The sequence below is a fragment of the Vidua macroura genome, chromosome 7 (genome assembly GCF_024509145.1).
Source record: "Vidua macroura isolate BioBank_ID:100142 chromosome 7, ASM2450914v1, whole genome shotgun sequence".
NCBI lineage: Eukaryota > Metazoa > Chordata > Aves > Passeriformes > Viduidae > Vidua > Vidua macroura.
The window spans coordinates 29,398,273-29,417,221 of NC_071577.1; the positions used below are offsets into that span (position 1 = coordinate 29,398,273).

The following is an 18,949-nucleotide window of genomic DNA, read 5'->3' on the forward strand; positions in this document are numbered from 1 at the left end:
TGGCTCTAGAGCAAAAGGGTTTGTGCCAATCTGTTATTGTCTAGTGAGAATTTGAGTAGCAGGTTTGTACCATTCACCCAGTCTCATTTGGAGTAGCCCTGAATTCTGTTCAGGGGATCCTCAGAGCAGATGTAGGCACATTGCTCATCTGAATGCCACCCGTATGAAGTGAAACACATACTCCATAATACAAATATTAAAAAATATCCACCTAAAGTAATTGAAACATAATTATTAAAACATTTTATGTTACTCTACAGTACAATGTAAATTGTTCCTTTCAATTAAATTTTGAAATACACTAGATTACATAATTTAAATAATTGCAAACTCTTAAATTCACTATCAGTGGTAGTAGAGCTGTATTTACATATACTTCTGAGATATTTCAGATGCAGCATTATGTTCCAGACCCTAAGTCAGTTAAATAACAGACTCTCACTGGGAGTGTGCTGCTCTTCCACAGGTTCTACACATATGTGGGGTTTATGTGTTTGCTCTTTTTTTTTCTTTTTCTTTTTTTTTTTTTTTTCTGTGTGCATGCAGCTGAATCTGAGCAAATTGATACCTACTTGATTTGGATTAAAGATGAAAGGCCTTTCTTTTTAAACAAGTGTTTTGACTGAATATACAGAGGTGAATAATGAAACACAGTCCTTAGGAGTTGTGGTGGAAAACAATTTTTTCCAGCTTTCATCTCTGTTGCATAATACTGCACCTAATTTTGCTGAATACCCAGACTTTACCTAATGCTGATGAAATACAGTCAATAGTGGAAACCTCTCTCATTGTCAAGACTGGCTTTCAACACGATCCATGCAATGGCAAGCATCATACATCATTCTCCTGCAGTGCAACATTAACAAGTTAAATTATTATCCTTCGGTGATGTCCTCAAGTGGAGCCCATCTCTGTATGTACATGAGCCACGAACTATTGTGAGTCCAGAGGTTGGAGTTCAGCACCAGGCTGTGGTGTTTGCTTCCAGTGCTAGTAAGAGTCTTTGGGGACCAGGCTCCTCCCTGTGTTGTCCATGGAGCAAGTTCAAGCCAGTGGGGCTCTTGATGGTCTTTGCATGCGGCACTGGTCAAGCCAAGCCTGCCCGTGCAGGACTCAGGGCCTGGTGTGAGGAGTGCTGATCATGATGTTGGGCAGCGCATTCCGCCGCTTCTTCCAGGAGCCCAGCTCCCTGGAGTAGCGCCTGATCTGCCTGAACCAGTGGTGAGTCCGTGCCCGGTCGCTGTCCCGGAACACAAACGCCTCCCGCCTGATCTCAATGAGTTCGAAGGTGTCATCGCAGTCAGGATCAGTGGAGACGATGCAATTACTCAGCCTCAAGGGCTCCCTGAGCAAATGGAACTTCCCGTTATTTTTGTCCCTGATGAGTACCAGCACTGCGTCCTTCACAGGCCCTGGCTCAGCTGATTCCAGGCTGGACTCAGACACACGTTTCATGTTCACCAGGAGGAGGACCTGCATGTTCTGGAATTTCAGGGTCTTGCTGCCTTTCTTCACCCACTGGCCATCGGGGGGCTGGGCCAGCTGCAGAGACCCTTCCATCACAAACCGAGTTTCCTCCCGCAGCCAACCGACAGTTTTGAGGGCAGTTTCTCTCATCTCGATGTTGATGACTTCCCTCTTCTTCTTGCTGTCCTGGCGAAAGGATCGGAGGGTCCATGTGTTCCCTTCCTGCTTGGTTTTCATGTTGATGTGCTCCAGGTGGGACTCAATGCGGCTCTTGGCCTCCCGCAGGCTGCCGTAGTCTGGGTGGTACTCGGTGGTGGCCTTGATGATTCTGCTGAGCAGCAGGGGATACTTGGTGACCCTTTGCAAAGGGGCCATCAGGAAGGACCTCAAGTTCATCCGCCGCAGTGCTGTGTTGTCATTCTGGGAGACATTGAGGAATATTCTGCAGGGATTTAAGAAGACAGGATGAAATGCTGGTTGTTCTGCTAGCAGATGCTGCAATCCTACATGCAAATGAACAGCGTGGTGCTGACAGCTGCTGGGCACTGCAGCCCCCCCATTTTTAGCAACCTTGTGAATTCTGTCTTATTAAAGAGTAACAACCATTTCTGCAGCTGTGCTCAGCTGCAGAATCCTGATGAGGTGCCTGGGACACTTGCACATAACATCCTTATGTTATAAGGATGTATGTATAACACCAGTCTTCTATTAAATCATAAAATAGCAAGGGTGTGATCTTTCTCTGGTACCTACTGACGTAAACATGAGGCAGACACCAGTTTATATCAGATTGCATTAACAGTAATGCCTTTCATCATTAGATTACAAAGCATATTAAACAAGAATTTGGCTGAGCAATGGAAAGAGAAATGACTTGCCTGACATTGCCCAACAGACCAAAGCTAGGAATGGGAACTAAATTCCAGTCATGTGTGCCACAAAGTGGCTTTCTGCAGTGGAAATCCAACCTGGGCTCCAGCACAGGGACTGAGAGCTGATCTCAGCTGAGTATTATTTGGTAACAGTTCAGTGCAGTGGTCACTGGGTAGATACTGCTAGCATAAAACACAGAGTAGAGCTGGGGACCAGCTGGTTGATGCCAGTGGAGATACCAAGGATTGAATATTTTTTGAGAATAAATGACTGTCCTCACCCCAAGAGGGAGCAGCGATAACTGAAGAACACTAGCATCAGACTTTGATCTAGATGGGCTGACAAAGGCTTCACCCTCAGCCTGCTACCCTTCTGTCGCCAAAGCCTGGATGAATATGCTCATCCCCTTTCTCACCTGAGCAACTCCTTCTCCTTCTCCAGAGCGTTGAGCATATTCACAGAGGAGGACTGCTGAAGACAGTATGTCTGAAAGGCTGGCAGCATGTTCACAAATTCCAGGAATATTTCTCCGATGCACACGGTCATCAGGTCATCGTCCCCCTGCAAGTATGCAATAGGGCCCTGCTCAGTTAGCTCAGGAGAGGCACAGTCACGGGGCCTGCCTTCAGTCCTATCAGCATGAACTGCTGCAGGATCAGCTGAGCACCAGACCAAAGCTAGAGCTGGGCTCACCCTTCCCAGTCAAAAGGCAGGGTCTGGGGGCAGTCAGTGCCTGGGGAGGGGAAGGAAAGCTGGTCTAACTGCTTGCTCTTCCACATGCAAAGAGCTGTCTGCTCTCCTCCTGTGGGCTCAGCCAGCTCATCAGAGCAAGGATTTGAAGACCAGACTGAGCTTCTTAGTCAAGAGGATGTATTGTGTCCATGCTGGTGGGGCAGGAAAGCTTGTTATGCAAGGCAGGGTGCATCAGTAGAAGCGACCATACACAGCTGTAGAGCAGGGAGCAGCCTCCACTGCCTGGCCTCACAGACAGCCTAGAGCCAAGCTGCAGTAAACTGCAAGCCAAGGCAAACACAGCCAAGCCATCATGAAGCCAGCCAGCTCAGGGCTGGAAGAGCACAGCCTGAGAGACAGAGCAAGCTGAGCTCTGTGCCCCCATGGTAACATTCTTACCAGCATCCAGGCCAACTGGCCTGAAACTAACTTTGATAATGGGACCATTAAGACCTATTAATGGGATAAATGAGCAAGACTGATGATGTCAGTGGCATCACCACAGCACAGTGAGTCCAACACCTGTGACCTGGCACAGAGCTCCTGATATCCGAATAGCTGAGAGAGCAAGGGACTAGATAGCTGATAGCTGACCATAACCCAGGAGTTCTACCTCCTGTTCCTCTGCTCCACCTATGCTGCCCGCCTAATACAAAACTTATTCCAGTCTGCCCAGTCCAGCCCCTTTAGAGGGCAGAGGCAGCATCATACCTGATCAAAGGCCTGATCAATCTCTTCTTGAAGTATCTCCAGGAAGTTCTCATTGAGGTCAATGAGCTCCTGGATGTTGCTGAAGATGCCCTGGAGCTGCTCCTGGCTCAGCAGCCCAGCCGCCTGCATGGGGAGGTAGAACTCCTCTTTGATGATGCGCAGGTCCTCTCCATAGCTGGCCTCCGTGTTGACAAACTCCAGCACAGACTCCTTGCGTTCCGTCCTGCACTTGCGGCACTTCTCGCAGAGATCAGCCCGCCTCTGGTTGCAGTTCTGAACATCTGTCTCCACCGGGAGGTCCCTTTCTCCACAGTCGGTGCAGGGTCGGTGGGCTTCCCAGGCCTGCAGGGAGCTCAGTGTTTCAGATGCCCGGTTCCTCCACTTCCTGGCTGGCATCTGGCCAATGCCGCTATCTGCCCTCTCCACATCCGCTGACTTGGTCCGGGTGGCCGCAGTGGGATCCAGGTCATCCCGGGCATCATTCACACCAACAATCCCGCTGTCCGTGCTCAGACTGCTGACGTTGCTCCAGTGACGTCTGGAGCGGAGGGAGCCCCGTGGGGTGCGTCGGGTCTCATCAAAGCTGCCACCATGGCCAAGGTTGGCTTTTGCTACCACTGGACCTGAGAACAGACACAAATCATTACAGGCACTGCCAGCTGCACAGAGTTCACCCAAGGAACTCATGCTGGCACAGCCATGAATGGCAGGAACCCTGGGGGGACAGGCTGGTTCTGGTGATGCAGGGCTGTAAGCTGCCTCCCATTTTGCTGCTGAGACTGGTGGGAGTCAGAAGTAAACAGCTCCCAGGTGAAGTCTGGGATCTGATATCTCTCCACTGCCCAAACCTGTGAACTTATTTGGGCTGCCTCTTTCCCTGCCATCTACCACTCAGGGACAGAGCAGAGCAGATCCTGATTTCCTGCACACCTGGGTACAACTCAGGATGCTTTCTTCCCCTAGTTTATAGAGTTACTCCACATTTACAGCAGCACAGCAGGGTGCAGCATCTGGCCCATAAGCCCCCAAGTGTGCAGTGTGTGTACCACAGTCTCGCTCCTGCCGGCGCTTCTGCGCGTGCTGCCGCGCTGCAGCCGCGATCTTCAGCTCCAGCTGCTTCCTCTTCACCGAGTCTGTCGGCATCGGGTCACTGAAGTGCGGCCGCAGCCGGCACTCCCGCTGCGCCTTGGCACCATCCGTGCTCTCATGGACAATGTCGGAGCTGGATCGGCGACAGGCAGGACTGGGGGTCTGCAAGAAAGGCAAGAAAGGGTTTGGAGCAAGGCTGAGGTCAAAGCAGCACCTGGTTTTGCAGAAACTGGACTTCAGTTGCCAAAGGAGGGAAAAGGAAACTCATCAGTAATGGGATGGTAAATGTAGTTCTGCTACATGATGATTAAGAAATCTGTCTCCGAGTCCCTCTGTTTTGCTCAGCCCTAACAAGTTAAGGACCCCTCTCCCTTTGGTGTTGCATAGCTCTGAGTACAGCAGCTCTGAGGTGGTTGGATCATGGCTGTCAAATGACCATGAAGAAGTCAACAGCACAGCCCTGGCTGTGTGTGCTCACTGACCTGAGTTCACCTGCAGCTGCTCTGTGAAGGTTTCAGCACTGCAGGGCCAGGAAGTCCAGTCTCCGTGCCCCACCTGCACCAGCAGCTTGCCCAAGGGGGCACTAGGAGGGAATCTGTCTGAACCCCCAGACACACTGGAAGCCATGAAGGAGTAATTCCTGAACTCCCTGCATGAAATGCAGCAGCATGTAGGCAGAGGCAAAAAACTTACTCCTGTTTTACTGAGTGTAATAAAAAAGCTTCTTATGCTTCTAACAGCACTTAATCACTCACGGGAGTTTCCCAGATTGCCATCTCCCAGCCTGCCCAGTTCCTACAATGAAGGGATCCTTCAGAGCTTCTAATAAGGGAAAAATCCTAAGCACACGCATGAGAGGGGAATTCCTCTCCCTTACATTCCCTGCAGGTGGAGTGTCACTGGATGTCTCATTGCTTGGCTTGTCCTCCCAGGTCTCTGTTGCCATGGACATCGCTGTGGGCTGCTGGCTGTCCTCCAGAGGTGGGAGATCAGCTTCCCTCAGATCACACCGCCCCTTGGAGGGGGATTTGGCAGCAGTCTCAGCATTGCAGCTGCAAGGGAAGAAGCAGACTCCATTGAACATCATGGATGCAGTTCTCCCGCCATTTCTGACAAAGATGAGACTGAGCAGAGAGCTCAGGTTCAAACAATGATCTGCAACAGTTCAGGAAAAGTGCAGGCAGGGATCGTGACTGGTCAGCATGGATGGCTGTGCTTGTGTTTCAGGGGTTCTAAGCACTGCTCAGTTAAGACATTGCAAATTGGGTAACTGCACTCGTGCCAACATCAGTCTGGGTTATCAAGTCTTGGCTGTTCACAGGGCATTTTTGTGTCCATAAAACATGAGGTGCTCCACGGGGACCAGAAACAGTCTTTTCTAAGTAGGCTACATCCATATTTGCTGCTATTTAAGGAGATGCTGCCAACACAGAAACCATATTGCTCATCTGGAAGAAAATCACCTGCTATAAACCATAATACTTTGAAGGGATTAGAGGATTAAAGGAGTATTTCCTCTGCTTTTCATCTCATATGATCCCAAGCCCACTGAAGTCACTGGAAAGATACTATCTGTTTTCAGTGAACTCATGATCAGGCCTTTTGGTGCACTTGAGACCTGAAAAGACTGGCAGTGTCTGTTGCTCTCACTTGGCAGTTCTGGGATGCCCTCATTCACGGCTGCCCGGTGCTAATTAAGGGTCTGGCCTGGCTGATACAGGCAGCCTGTCCAACCCCACGTTCCCCCCTCTGTAGACAGCATCACTCTCCAGACAGACACAGTCTGGTGCAAAACCACTGACTTGACAGAGTAGTTGACAGGCTGTTGTTTGTGATACTATTTGTGATACATTTTTTTTAACAGGCTCTCTAAGACATCTTATTTCCATGCATAATGAAGCCTGTTGGGAAGAATATAATTTTTTTTTTTATTTTGGGTTTACTTAATTTTTATGGACTTGGATTCCTTTAAAAAGGAAGGTTGTGAGGACTGAATATGGATGCTTGTATATACAGGAAGCCAGTGTCTGGAACATATTTCAGGTTCTGCATGTATTTTATGCTTAACAAAAGTCTCCTATGAGAAAAATCTGCCTCTTCTTAAAGGCTTCACTTGTGAACTTATGCTGGTAGGTCACACTGCTAATGTGCAATTCCAACAGTGTCAACTACAAGCAAACACATGAGACAGATGGGCATTCTCCTTGCAGTGAATGACAGTTGGCTCCAATAACATACCATCAGCCAATACTAAAATGACTGAAGAGGGAACAAATCTCCCAGAACACAAACTGGCTCTCTTGTCAGGCCAGAAAAGTTGGTTTGCATCTCTTCAGCTGATGCTTTTTCATCTTCCTCCATTTATGTTTCCAGGTCCCTGCTGACACAACCAGTTAAAAAGAGTTTATCTATGGCTACGTGACAATGGCAACAGTGCCAACAGCAGGCTCCTGGCATTTGCTTTTTGTTGTCCCACTCCAGGTCTCTACTGTCCAGCCTGTAGAAAGGGGATACCAACATCACTGCTGGCACAGAGAAGTCTGTGGCACTTACAAGGCAGCAGTAAGAGCAGCACAGGCACACAGCAAGGCTGCAGCCCCTCCATGGTACTGGCCTGGCCTGGTCTGGCTTGAGAGATTCCTGTCTCCTTCCTCCCTCCTGTCCCCAGCCATGCCTGGGGTACCCCTCCTTAAGTGTGTGTAACTGTCTGTGTGGCCACGTGATCTAAAATCAGTCTTGAATTTATATGGGTTTAAACCCACTCCCTCATGAATTCTCAGACAGATAATTTCATTGGTGTTTCATTGAGTTTGTGTAAAGTATGAACAGATCACCTGGGCAAACCCATGGGAGGGAAGGCACAGGTTAAGGAGCAAGAAGACTCTTGAAGAGGATGTGCCACTGCTGAAAACCACCCTTTCCAAAAGCTGCTCCTGCTCAAACAGTTCCTGGTTAAATAACTCAGAAAAGAGACCATGCTGGGGCACAGAGAGGCAATGGGATGCACCCAAGGTTAGTAGCAGAGCTCATAATTGAAATATTATCTTCTTGATCACACCAGCTCCCACTATACAGAACATACTCTCATGAGAGATGCTGAGCTTTCATTTGTCATTTTCACAGTGCTTCAAGATCATCCACTTAAACATGGGAAGCACTCCAGAGTATTGCAGCTCCTCTAAGTGAAGCCGACAGCAGCTCTCTGCTGATAGGGTCTACAGACCTTATTGTGGTTTCCTTAGCCCAAAAGGGACATTTAAAAAAAAACTCCAGATGTGGTCTCCAGTGGGAATAAGAGCCAATATTACCCAGAGAGCTGAGCTAAGGAAACATGACTGAAGATTGAGAAATTCAACCCACCTCATGGCTGGTCAGCTGGAGGTAAGAAAGACAGTGATGCAGAGCCCACATTGTGTGAAAGGAGGTTTCTTCTTGTCATGATTAGATCCGTCCTGCTTGATGAACTGGCCATGTGGTCTTGGGGCAAGTGCTGCTCCACACACCACTAGATCAGTGCGTGATAAGAGGGATGTGGGCAAAACAGGGAGGATACAAGCAGTTTTGTGAAACAACATCTTAGGGCTGTTCCTTTAACCTTTGCCTCTGGCTTAGGAGGAAGAGGGGACATTGCCAAGAAAACAGGATATTGCCCCTTTCTCTAGACCCCTCCTCCTGGCAGAGATCTGTGCTGCCAACAAGTTCACACCATTGCCTGCTCAAGTAAGTCAAGTCCCCTCTGCCCTCACAGAGGGGCGTAGAAGGGGGGACTCCAGCATCTTTCCTTCTGCTGGATTAAATCACTTATTGGGACAGGAGTTTGTGCCTGGGGTTGGTGTCAGTTTTTCCTGTTCTCCCCAAGAGAGGTGATGCACTTGGGCCAACACAGAGAGGACCAGTTCTTTTTCAATGTATTTTTAAACCTCTGGCCATCAACTCTGAATTTCATGGAAGTGGAGGTACTGGGGATGAGTACAACTGGAAATGCACCTGCTTTCCTTCACTGTCTCTATGGGCCTCTTCATGGTTTTATCATCGTCCAAGCCAGCAGTTCTCAGCCCTTTCCACATGTTCCTGACTCTTTCTGACTAATGGAAACATTTTTGTGCATGCCTTCCCCGCTGTCACCTGCCTTTCTGACTTGGTGTCAGTCCTCTGCTAGGGGCAGTTGATATTGTACCCACTGTCCTGTTGTCACCCCACACACAGACCATCACTCTTTTCAGGAAGCCCTCCTTCTTAGCCATATCCTTGGCTAAATTGTGCAGACTTCTGTTGTCACCATGTCCCTCATTTCATAGACACAAACCTGAGGTATTTGCATGTCCTTATCCTGAACAATTCCCCACTTAAGCAATTTCAGAAGGTGGACTGTGTACTGAAAAGCTTACAGGATTTCTACCTAGATAGCAACACCCCTTCCCAGCCAGGGCTACAACCTAAGTTAAGGGTATCCAGTGACCCATGAGGGGGCTAAAGCCACCATAATTATGAGATTGACAATCTAATCTTCACTGACAAAATATTAAGTCAATTGACTGAATCTTAAGTAATTAACAATGAATTACTATGGAGACTGCTAAATTACAGACAAAACTGCTTTGTAAAACTGACACACAGAAGCACTAGAAAGAGAAGACAATTTTAGCTATTTTACTCTGTGATGCTCCATCACAACATCTCTATAGAGGCTTGCTGAGCTGAGTATCTGTGAAAACGGGACCAAATCCCCAGCTTTCAGCTAATTTCATTTGAGACTTAGAAAGAATGTAGCCTGGATGCCAGCAATCATAATTTAGCAAAAAATACAGACAAAAATCTCCCACCTCTGCAGTGAAAATCAGCTGAAGTAGTGAATATTCAGGGACATTATGGTCTCAGGTGAAAATGATAGAAAACTGATAAATTTCAAAACAAAGGAAACTGGAGTTTCCCAATAAGCAGTACTTTGGTGATAATAATTACCATTAATTATTGTTACTCTGAAAATAATAAGGCCAGGGTGGTTCCTTCACATATAAAACTACTTCTCTAATACTGGAACCATTGTCATTCACATTTTTAGATCAATTGTCATTTTGGTGTTAATAAAAATTGCTTCATAGATTTTAACAAATCCAACTAGGGAGACTGAACCCATTCACAGAAACAAAAACCACTGTGGATATTAAAAGCACAGAAACCACACATAAAGGCCGTGGGCAGGAAGTGTTTGGAGGCTGGGAGAGTAGTGGGAAGGAAAATCATATGCACTCCTCATTTCCTGTACTTTGCTCTGCATGCAGCTTGGGCTCCAGATAACAGTAAAATAATTGATCTGCAAAGAGACAGCTGTTCTTACACCCTTACTGCTTGTGCCATTCTGCATATTTCATTTCACATTCATGACAAAAATAGCCTAATCCATTAAAATGGTTGTTTCCCATAACTTTCTCATCTACCTCTTCATTGGGTTTTCATACTGTAGAAGAAAAGCACAAGGCTGGGCTGGACAGCTGAGGGAAGCACTGAGGGCTCTGACACCACCTACCTCCCTTTGGACTATAAAGTTGCAGAATTATTTCTACTGTCACTCTGGCTTCAGCCCCACTTAAGTTCTTTCAGACAACTCTCATTCCTGTGCAGAAGTCACTATTATCTCCTCTAAAAGCAGAGTCCAGTCTCAGCCCATGCATTCCAGAAATAAAAAGACAGCATACAAGGTTGATGCCCTGGCATTTCACACACCCATCTGCGGATTGCAGAAGCAGCCAGGAACCAAGTCTAATGCAATTCTTGGCAAATCCAACCATGAAAGCCAAGTGCATGGAAACCACTCCACCAACACTTACTCCTCCTTTTCCCATCAGCCTCATCTCATGGTAAGACAGTGATAACTGCTCCAAATTCGTAGCTTCTAGAACTTTGCTGATTCCTGCTGTGCCACCCTGCATAGAAAGGGATCCCCACTTCTTAGGCAGGAGGGAGGTAACAGGACTGCAGTGTCCAAAACCAGGATAGAGAAAGCAGTTGTTGTGAACATTTTACTCAGAGAAGGGGAAAAACCCTGGATGGAGAAGGAGGAAGGCTCTACAGAAGTATTTTCTCTGGCTGCCTACACAGAGATGGCAGAAGGACAGTATTTACAAGTACTTTGACTCACTGCCTGTGCAGGTCTCCAAGAGGGGGTTAAAGACTCATAGCAGCCATCTTACCCTTGTGTGCCTGTTCCCTACATTCAGGCAGCAAGTGAAAGCACAAGACTCTACATCTTTCTTCAAAGGAATCATATCAGTACTTTGGTGTCTTCTACTTTTAACAGATGCTAAAAAAAAAAAAAAGACATTCTGACATTTTAATACAGAAATAAAATGGGTGGGAAACTGGGTGTCAGAACTACTAATGACTGTTGTCTTTACAGGATTAAGGTGCACAAAAAGGCAAAGTCTAGATGAAAATGCTTTTTGATGTTTAATCTCCCACAAGGTGGAATTTAAGCTGAACAGCTTTAAAGACACATCCATGTGACTATCAGAGACTCCAAGATGAAAGGCTCTGCCAGCAGCACATTTATGCTACAGGAATTAAATGTACCTATCAGGAGAAAGACCAGATCATTAACAAGGGAACTGCTTTCAGGTGACCCCACGGAGCATGTTACCTTTTCTTAATAAGTTCCAAGGCCGAACCTATGAATTCATCCTTCATTTTTTGTAGCTTAGCTCCATAGCTGGATAAATCTGTGGCTTCTAACAGCAGCGATGAACAGCAAGAGGACTGGGCTTCAGAAGCCAGTGACTGTCCTGCAAGGTGGAGGACATCATTTAATTGTCTTGTCTCTCCTTTCTGCTGCTCATCACTGAAGATCTCCTGCCCAGCACTGTGTATTGTTCCTGCCTGTAGAGGTGATCGTGGAATAGGACTGGAGCAAATAGGGACTGGTGATGTATCTGGGATGGAGGTCTGGAAGGTTCTGTCCTTCACCTCAGGACCGCTCATCTTGAAATCATCCCATGTAGCTGGGTTTTGGGAAAAGCCAGCAGAGGCGTGGTTTTCATGAAATACATCGTCATCCTCCTCTGCTCTGACAGCAGATTCATTCACAGCTTTGGTCTCTAAAGCTTCTGGACAGATATTCTTACTGTTTTCCTCCTCCAGTGTCTGGTTTGCAGGCAGACCCTTTTTCAAGCAATCTGCTGGCCCACTGCTGCTGTCAGATGAATTTCCCTCCTTACTTCTCATTTGCTTGAACTCCTCAAAGGTGGGTATGTAGAGCCTCCCTTTGCAGCGGCCTTTCTTGCTCTGCCCCAATGTGACTTTGCCATCTGTTTCTCCACTGTACTGTTCTAGGGTCTCTGCTGTTCTGGATTTGCTCATTTCATGGCTTTCCCCAGAGTGCTGAAGGGGCAAATTCGGGGAGCTATTCTGCCTTCGGAGCTGAAGCCTCCTCTGAGCTTCCTGCTTGATGTCTTCTGGACTGATGATCCTGTGTGCAAAGCACAGTCCCTGTCCCGCTGTGAGGCTGTGCCTGAGAGCAGTGTGTTCCACCAGAACCGTGCAGCAGTTCACAGCACAGCCGTTCCTGCTCTGCCGGCACACCTGGCTTCCAAAGCACTCCTGGGCCATCAGCTCAGGTGGGGCCACCTGTGGGCGCACTGGCTTACAGGGCTCTGCCACCTTACTGCTGTGCAGCCTCAGCTTCTCCTTCAGCTCTTTTCTGGCATCCCCGTGTAGGGCTCTTTCCTGTGCAGAAGGGAAGAGCCTCTGAGGCACTTTGGCAGAGGGAGGCAGGAGCACATCCTGTGCTGATCGAGATGTCTGTTTAGCATGGGGAGAAAGGTTCCTCACAGAGTCTGATGCACTCTGTACTGGGGCCACATCCACACAGCCTTCTGTCCACTGACTAGTGTCTCTATAGCGAAAGATGATCTCGTTATCCAGGCTCCGGCAGTGAGAATACAGCCCACAGTCAGCAACTGCTGCCCAGTGTAGGTTTTCCACACTCCGATACATCCGGTTTTCCACAGGACTGACCAAACGTGCCTTGCCTGTGTGGCAGGCAAGAGTGTGGAAGTCCCCAGAAAAAATATGAGTGTCTAGGTTCTTTAGTGGATGCATGCTGCTAACTGAAAAATCCTTTAAGCCATGTTGTGCACAGAGCTGATTATTTTGGCAGCTCGAGATCACCCGGCAGTGTTCCTGTCTCTCATCAACACTGATGTATGTCATAGCAAATGCACATGGAGGCTCTAGGACAGTGGCGTCTAGGGGGAGAGGAGGGAGCTGGGGTGTCGCTTAGATGACGGTCAATGTCCACAGACCACAGACAGCAAAGTGTGCTGCTGGGCACTCACATAAGAGAGCTCTCACATGGGTGGAGTCGCCATGCGTAGAAGACCTGTGAATGGAAGGAAAGATGAGTTACTGAAGCAGCTGGGTGCTGACTCGCAGGATGCAGCAGCAGGTCTGCTTCCAGGGGATGCAGAATCCAACACCAATAGCTTGTGCAGGAGCAGAGCAGCATAACTGGGCGATGAGCTGTGGGGAAGCCTTTTCTTCTCCAGCCAAGCCAACAGTGACCTTACACTACCTGTCTGAATTTGGAGAAGTTTTTCCTACCTACCCTCAGCAACTCCCTCACAATAACATTGCTCAGCTCTAGGGACAAATGCTCAGAAGTGCTTGCTGCAGGCTCAGCTTACTCACACAGCAGCACTACGGAGACGGCAGGTTTACAAAAGATAGTGAGGTTCTTTCCCTCAAATGGGGTGGAGACAAGAGTGTATGAGTTAAGGGGGATGCTGGGGCCAGGAAAGGATGACATAACTGTGGTGTCCTTGAAGACTCAAGTAACAAGGAGGAAGAAGAAGGCTGACAGGTGGTGGTTTTGTGCCTGACAGTCACATTGCAGCCCCTTATTGCTATGATTCATCCTTCACAAGGAAGATACATATGGTTTACTGATTGCATATGGTAGCCAAGCATTGCCAAGGCCTTTCCAGTGCAGAGACAAAGGTAACTTACAGACTTTCACAAATCACCCTCCTGACTCCTTAGCCACAGGCTCAAATGATCATCCTCCCACGACAGCTCAGCAGGGGCCCCAAAAGAGAAAGCTATGCTTTTCAAGGCTCCTCCTATGAGCTGTGTTCAGCACTGAAAGGCCCAGGGAATCTAAGTGACAAAACAACATGTTCAGAGTGGAGAATTAAATCCCTAAACTCCAGTTTAGGCCAGCAGGATGAAGGCTAAATGACTAAGTCCTTGCTGGAAGTGGACAGAGCTTGCTTACACTGAATGGAGAGACTCTAGATTTCTTTTAGGGATTTAGGCCTCATGGACTTGCCAGCAGTCACACAAGACATCAGTGTCTGCTACAGTCTAGTCCACTCCCTTCCTTTTCAATCAGAGGCAAAGGGAATGAGTGAGTGCCATACGTAAGAGTAAGATTGGGCAGGGGATATGGGGTTAGCCTGAGATTCGTAAGGGCAAGATAGAGGTGGGATGGTGGGGCATGAGTCTTTAATAATAAACCAGGCAAGAACCAACCAGGTTGAACACACAGGAAGAGGTCTTGATAAAGCAAGACAGAATCAGTTACAGCCCAGACTGTTTGTTCTATAGAGCAGCTGGATTCCCCACATGTGGCCAACTAGTCAGACAGCACAGCCACCTTGATCAGGAGGGGAATGAAGAGGTTTGTTACTCCCTGAAGGCTAAGACACCACAGGCACCTCGCCATGTGATGCACCAATAGACAGCTATCTGAGGGGAAGTCTGAGGTACTGTATTGCCTGGAAGACAATTTTGCTAACACACTATGAGCTTGATTCACCCCTTGCTTAGAGTGGCTCAAATTGGCACATTTTCCCTGCATTAATGAAATTATGTCTAATCTCATCCCAGAGAGGGAAGGCAGAACTGCTCCTGTAGTTCACCACTGAATGAACAACATAATTTCCATCCTTCATAACTGCTATAAATATAAATTAAAACTAGCTCTCAAAGTGTGCTGTTCCCCAAAACGTCACAGGTACTTCTCACCCGGTCTTGTCATGATGGGGCTGGAGTTCCCCCTTCTTCACGGCTCTGGAGGAGCCCACAGGTGACAGCAGAGAAACATGAGGATCAGGACTTTCTGTGCTCATAGGTTATAACATAATCTGTCAAGAAAGAAAGAATTATATGATGTGAAAGCCAGGCACTAGGAGAGAGCATGACTCCTGGTAGTGCTGGAGGGCTCCTGTGAGAAAGCGTTGTTAATAAAGGATGCCATGCCCTGTCAGGTTGGTCTGTGATCAGGTCACAGCCACAGGACTAAAAGCCACCATGTGCTTTTGGCATTATGCTTTCAGAACAAGAAGAAAGAGAAAACAGCCCTTGCTGCAGTGAGAGCAGAGACTAAAGCTGCCCCTGCCCAAAGCAGGGAGTTACACAGAGTAAGGCCTGAAGAGAAAGCAAGGCCCATGTGAGGCAGGATCCTGGGCTGGACGCTGGCTTGGCAGGCTCTGCATGTGTGCATGTGACAGCAAGGGGGCCAGAGGAGAAAGTGCACAGGCAGGGGCAGAAGCAGTCAAGAAAAGAGCAAGGAAGCAGAGACAGAGAAACAACAGGGTGGGATCTGTCTGTTGGTGCTCCATTCACCAAAAGATGGGCAGCACTGAGAAGACAATTGATTTTTGCCCTCGTGATTCCCTTCAGGTGAAAGTTCACTGTCAGGGCTCATACAGCTGACCCTTCTATGGGCTGCAGGTCAGCTACGGTGATGCCAGGCGTGAGAGGTCAGGGGCCACTCTGTCCCTGACTGCTCAAGTGCACAGCACAGGCCATGCAGGGGGGTTTACACCCCTCCATTTCTCAGGGGAATGCCTCAAACCCTCCAGCAGGTGAAGGTACCCCTCTGCACTGCAGAACAGCACAAGCCCATTTCCCCAGCAGCCACGGAAGGTATCAGTGCTCTCAAGTACTGCCAGGCAGCAGGAACCTGCTGCTGCTTTGTCAGGGCAGGATTTTCCAGGAAATGTGCATGAGACAGCTAAAGTAATTTTCAGGGAAGGAGCAGCTGGAAGAAACCTCCTGTGGGCACAGTGGGGCAGGTAGAGTGAGGGATAGAGTGGGAGCCAGAGGCAGGTTTGCAGAGGAGAGGAGCCAGAGAAGACAGAGCTGGCTGTGAGACAGCAGGGGACAGAGACTTTCCAGAGGAGGCTGTGCAAAGTTTGCTGACATGTAGGCAAGAACCAAAATTTACTGTATTAAGTGCAGAAAGATGGGAATTTTGTTCCCAAATAATTTATTTTAATATTTGTCACCCATCAGGGGTGAATTTTCTTTCTCTGAACAGTGAGTTTTTTTTGTTTAAACACTTCTAACACAGGAAGTCCCTCTGATACTTCCAGGAGAACTAAGAGCAAAGGTGCACATGGATGTAGCTCACAGGTGGGTAAGCAAAGGGGTCTTGTGTCCTGGCTGGAGTGAGAGGGAGTCTCAGAAATCTGTGGGTTCTGTTCCCCCAAACACCTGCAGGGCAGCTGTGGAGATCTTGTAACAGCCAGCTCAGGCAGCAGCACCTTTGTTCCCTGTTACTCCACTCTTGGAAGGACCATCTCTTTCCAGCTGAACTCTTGTGATCTTGTCAGTTCCTCCATGTCACTGCCCTGAGGGCTGTGCACAGCATGTCAGGCAGCTAAGCTTAATTTCACTGAGCACCCAAGGCAGCTGCTGCCCGAGTCATGACCTGGACAGAGGACTGGCTGAGGCACAGCCTCCTTCCCCTGCTACTCAGGGATGCTTGGAGCAGGAGAAAAGCAGTGGTCTCTCTAAATTACCAGGTAATTTGTCCCTGGCTTGTAACCAAGAAACACCAAGTTTTTCTCCCTCCTTCCCCTGTTCTTGTGCTCCATGGCACATGGCAACTGCATCATAGTTTCAGCTCAGATGGCTGCATTTGTCAGGTCATTGACACTCCATGATATAAAACATGTGCCTAAACACTCAGCTCCCAAGTAACATGGCCACAAGCCTGTTGTAGGCAGTCTGCTGGAGGAGAGCACAAGATGGAGACAGGAAAAAAAAAAACCCAAAACAAGTTAATATGCTTCTGGTTGATAAGCTAGAGATGACCTCTGAGCACATACTTGCAGGCCCATGGCACATACAAGAGTATTTAGCTGCAGTCTTATATGGTCACCAACAAAGAAACATTGGGAACCACAGCAAACTTGAAAGTTTGTCCTCCCACCACCTCAGAGCTGTAAGTGCACGCTATAGCTACAGCAGGTGATTCCAGGTATTGACTAGCAAAACCCAATGAAGTGTGAGGGGAGTGAGGGAGGCGGGTAGTGAGGGAAGGAAGGAAGGGAAATGGTAATTCTTTACATGGTGACCCAACTCTGGATCCTAATTTACCCTCTCCTAAAGGTGCACAGCAGCCCTAATGTATCCTCTGCTCTCCCCCAGTTAGACCAAGCACTGCTCTCTGTGGATTGAGGCTACGTGCCTTCGTTTACTCCCCTGGGTACTTCAGGCAATCCTGTCCACACTTACCCAAAGTTCAGGCTTTATTCTAGACCAGCAATCCTCCAGGCCAATGGTCACTTATTCCAAGCCAAATAGCAAAGCAGAGTTTAGTGTTGGCTGCTGCTGCAGCACATCAGTGCTCCTCAATCACATTGTCTGTGAAACATTTTCCTGTTCCCTGGCTCAAGGACTGAAAAGTTTCTAGTGGTTATGAGCCTCATGCCTTAAGTGAGTATAAGACTAAAGGGACAGCTTATTTTCTATGTGATTCTGTTTAATCAACTTCTCCACTACTCTGATAAGTGCCTGCTTGGAGACTTGCCATTAACCTTAATTTTCCTGTAAAATCCCCCCCAAGAACTTATTTCTAAAGGATTAAAGCTTGAAGGATAAATTATTTCTTCCCAAACACATCAGAACTGTTCTGCCTGGCTGACCTTCCCAGCAAAGCACGAGACAAAGTGTCAGGAGGATGAAGCAGGCACGCACAGGGTAAGTAGCTCATTGCTGATAAAAAACACTGTGGAGAAGACCAGACATGTTCAAGGACTCCAGGAATACCAGGACAAGGGATCACACAGCCTCACACGGCCTCAGGAAGAGAGGCCACCAAATCTGGCAGGGCTAAGTAGGTTTACTCAGTAGGGCTGGTGGTGCTTTGCAGAGGTCACTGCAGCAAGATTTACTCTACAGACTTCTCAAACATGGACATTTGTTCCATTAAATTGTGGAGAGCAGCCTGCTATTGTCTAGCATCTCCTGCTTGATCAGAGACATCAAGTGAGACTGGTACATTTTCCACTTTCCACATTTACAACATTTCAGTCACAAGCAAATGAGCTTCCAAGTCATGGCCATCACAGCAAACTCCTGCTTCCAAGGGAGGGGAATAACTGCAGATCCTTACTCCATCTTGAAATAAGAGATTACACTAACCTTTGGGTTTTATTCTAATGTCTCTGCACTAGGTTTTGCAAATTGCAGCACTGAACAGAGGTTGGTTTATTCTGGACTACAATCACCCTTTTATTTCAGAGATCCAGCCAGCTAGAGGGATGTGAACAGCACATTTCAAAGAGCTATATAAGGGATTTTAGCAAGCTATTTTACTGCTCTGAGTTTTGTGCTATCTGATACAGCAAACCTCATGGTCACAGCATGATCTGCTTATTGATACGTCATGCCCATCACTTCAGCTGCCTAGCAGAACACCAGCAGTCTCAAGGGAAAGAATGCCAGATGTTTTATTTTTTTTGTATTAAAGGTTAACAAGAAAAAGAAAGGTGCCTTGGCTGTATTTGCTTTCTTAGCTGTTCTCTTAACCAGTGCTGTGCTGCAAAAACTGGTTGATGAATATAAGGTCACTGTAGTTAAATTTCTTGGAGTTTTTTTTGTCTGTTGTAGCAGCTGAAACAGGAACACAGCTTATATAGTGTCTGTTAATTGCAGCAGGAGAGGTACAGCCATAGCAGTTCTCTGAACCAGTACAATTTCCTGGGTTTCTTTCTCCTTCCTAGGGTAAACAGCTAACCATAACTTTGCCTGAGTTTACAGTATTATCACTGCTTTCATTGTCCTCTGTATG

At 47.7% G+C, this 18,949-nt stretch overlaps 1 protein-coding gene across 6 annotated transcripts in view; it reads right to left on the reverse strand.

The window, feature by feature from the left end:
- LOC128810262 (rho guanine nucleotide exchange factor 17-like) overlaps positions 1 to 18,949 on the reverse strand; it is a 46,585-nt gene that overhangs the window by 982 nt on the left and 26,654 nt on the right. For 3 of the 6 annotated variants that reach the window (XR_008437986.1, XR_008437985.1, XR_008437987.1), the window contains exons 2-8: positions 14,893 to 15,011; positions 11,510 to 13,246; positions 5,750 to 5,924; positions 4,830 to 5,034; positions 3,784 to 4,406; positions 2,756 to 2,901; positions 747 to 1,909 (exon numbers count right to left, since the gene is read on the reverse strand). Coding sequence is in view for 3 of the 6 variants with exons in the window: in XM_053982976.1 (XP_053838951.1) it covers positions 1,114 to 1,909; positions 2,756 to 2,901; positions 3,784 to 4,406; positions 4,830 to 5,034; positions 5,750 to 5,924; positions 11,510 to 13,077 (3,513 nt within the window). In the remaining 3 variants the exon portion in view is untranslated. Of the gene's footprint in view, positions 1 to 217; positions 1,910 to 2,755; positions 2,902 to 3,783; positions 4,407 to 4,829; positions 5,035 to 5,749; positions 5,925 to 11,509; positions 13,247 to 14,892; positions 15,012 to 18,949 lie in introns of those variants that run through there. The other 3 variants (XM_053982979.1, XM_053982976.1, XM_053982978.1) reach the window with 3 other exon arrangements.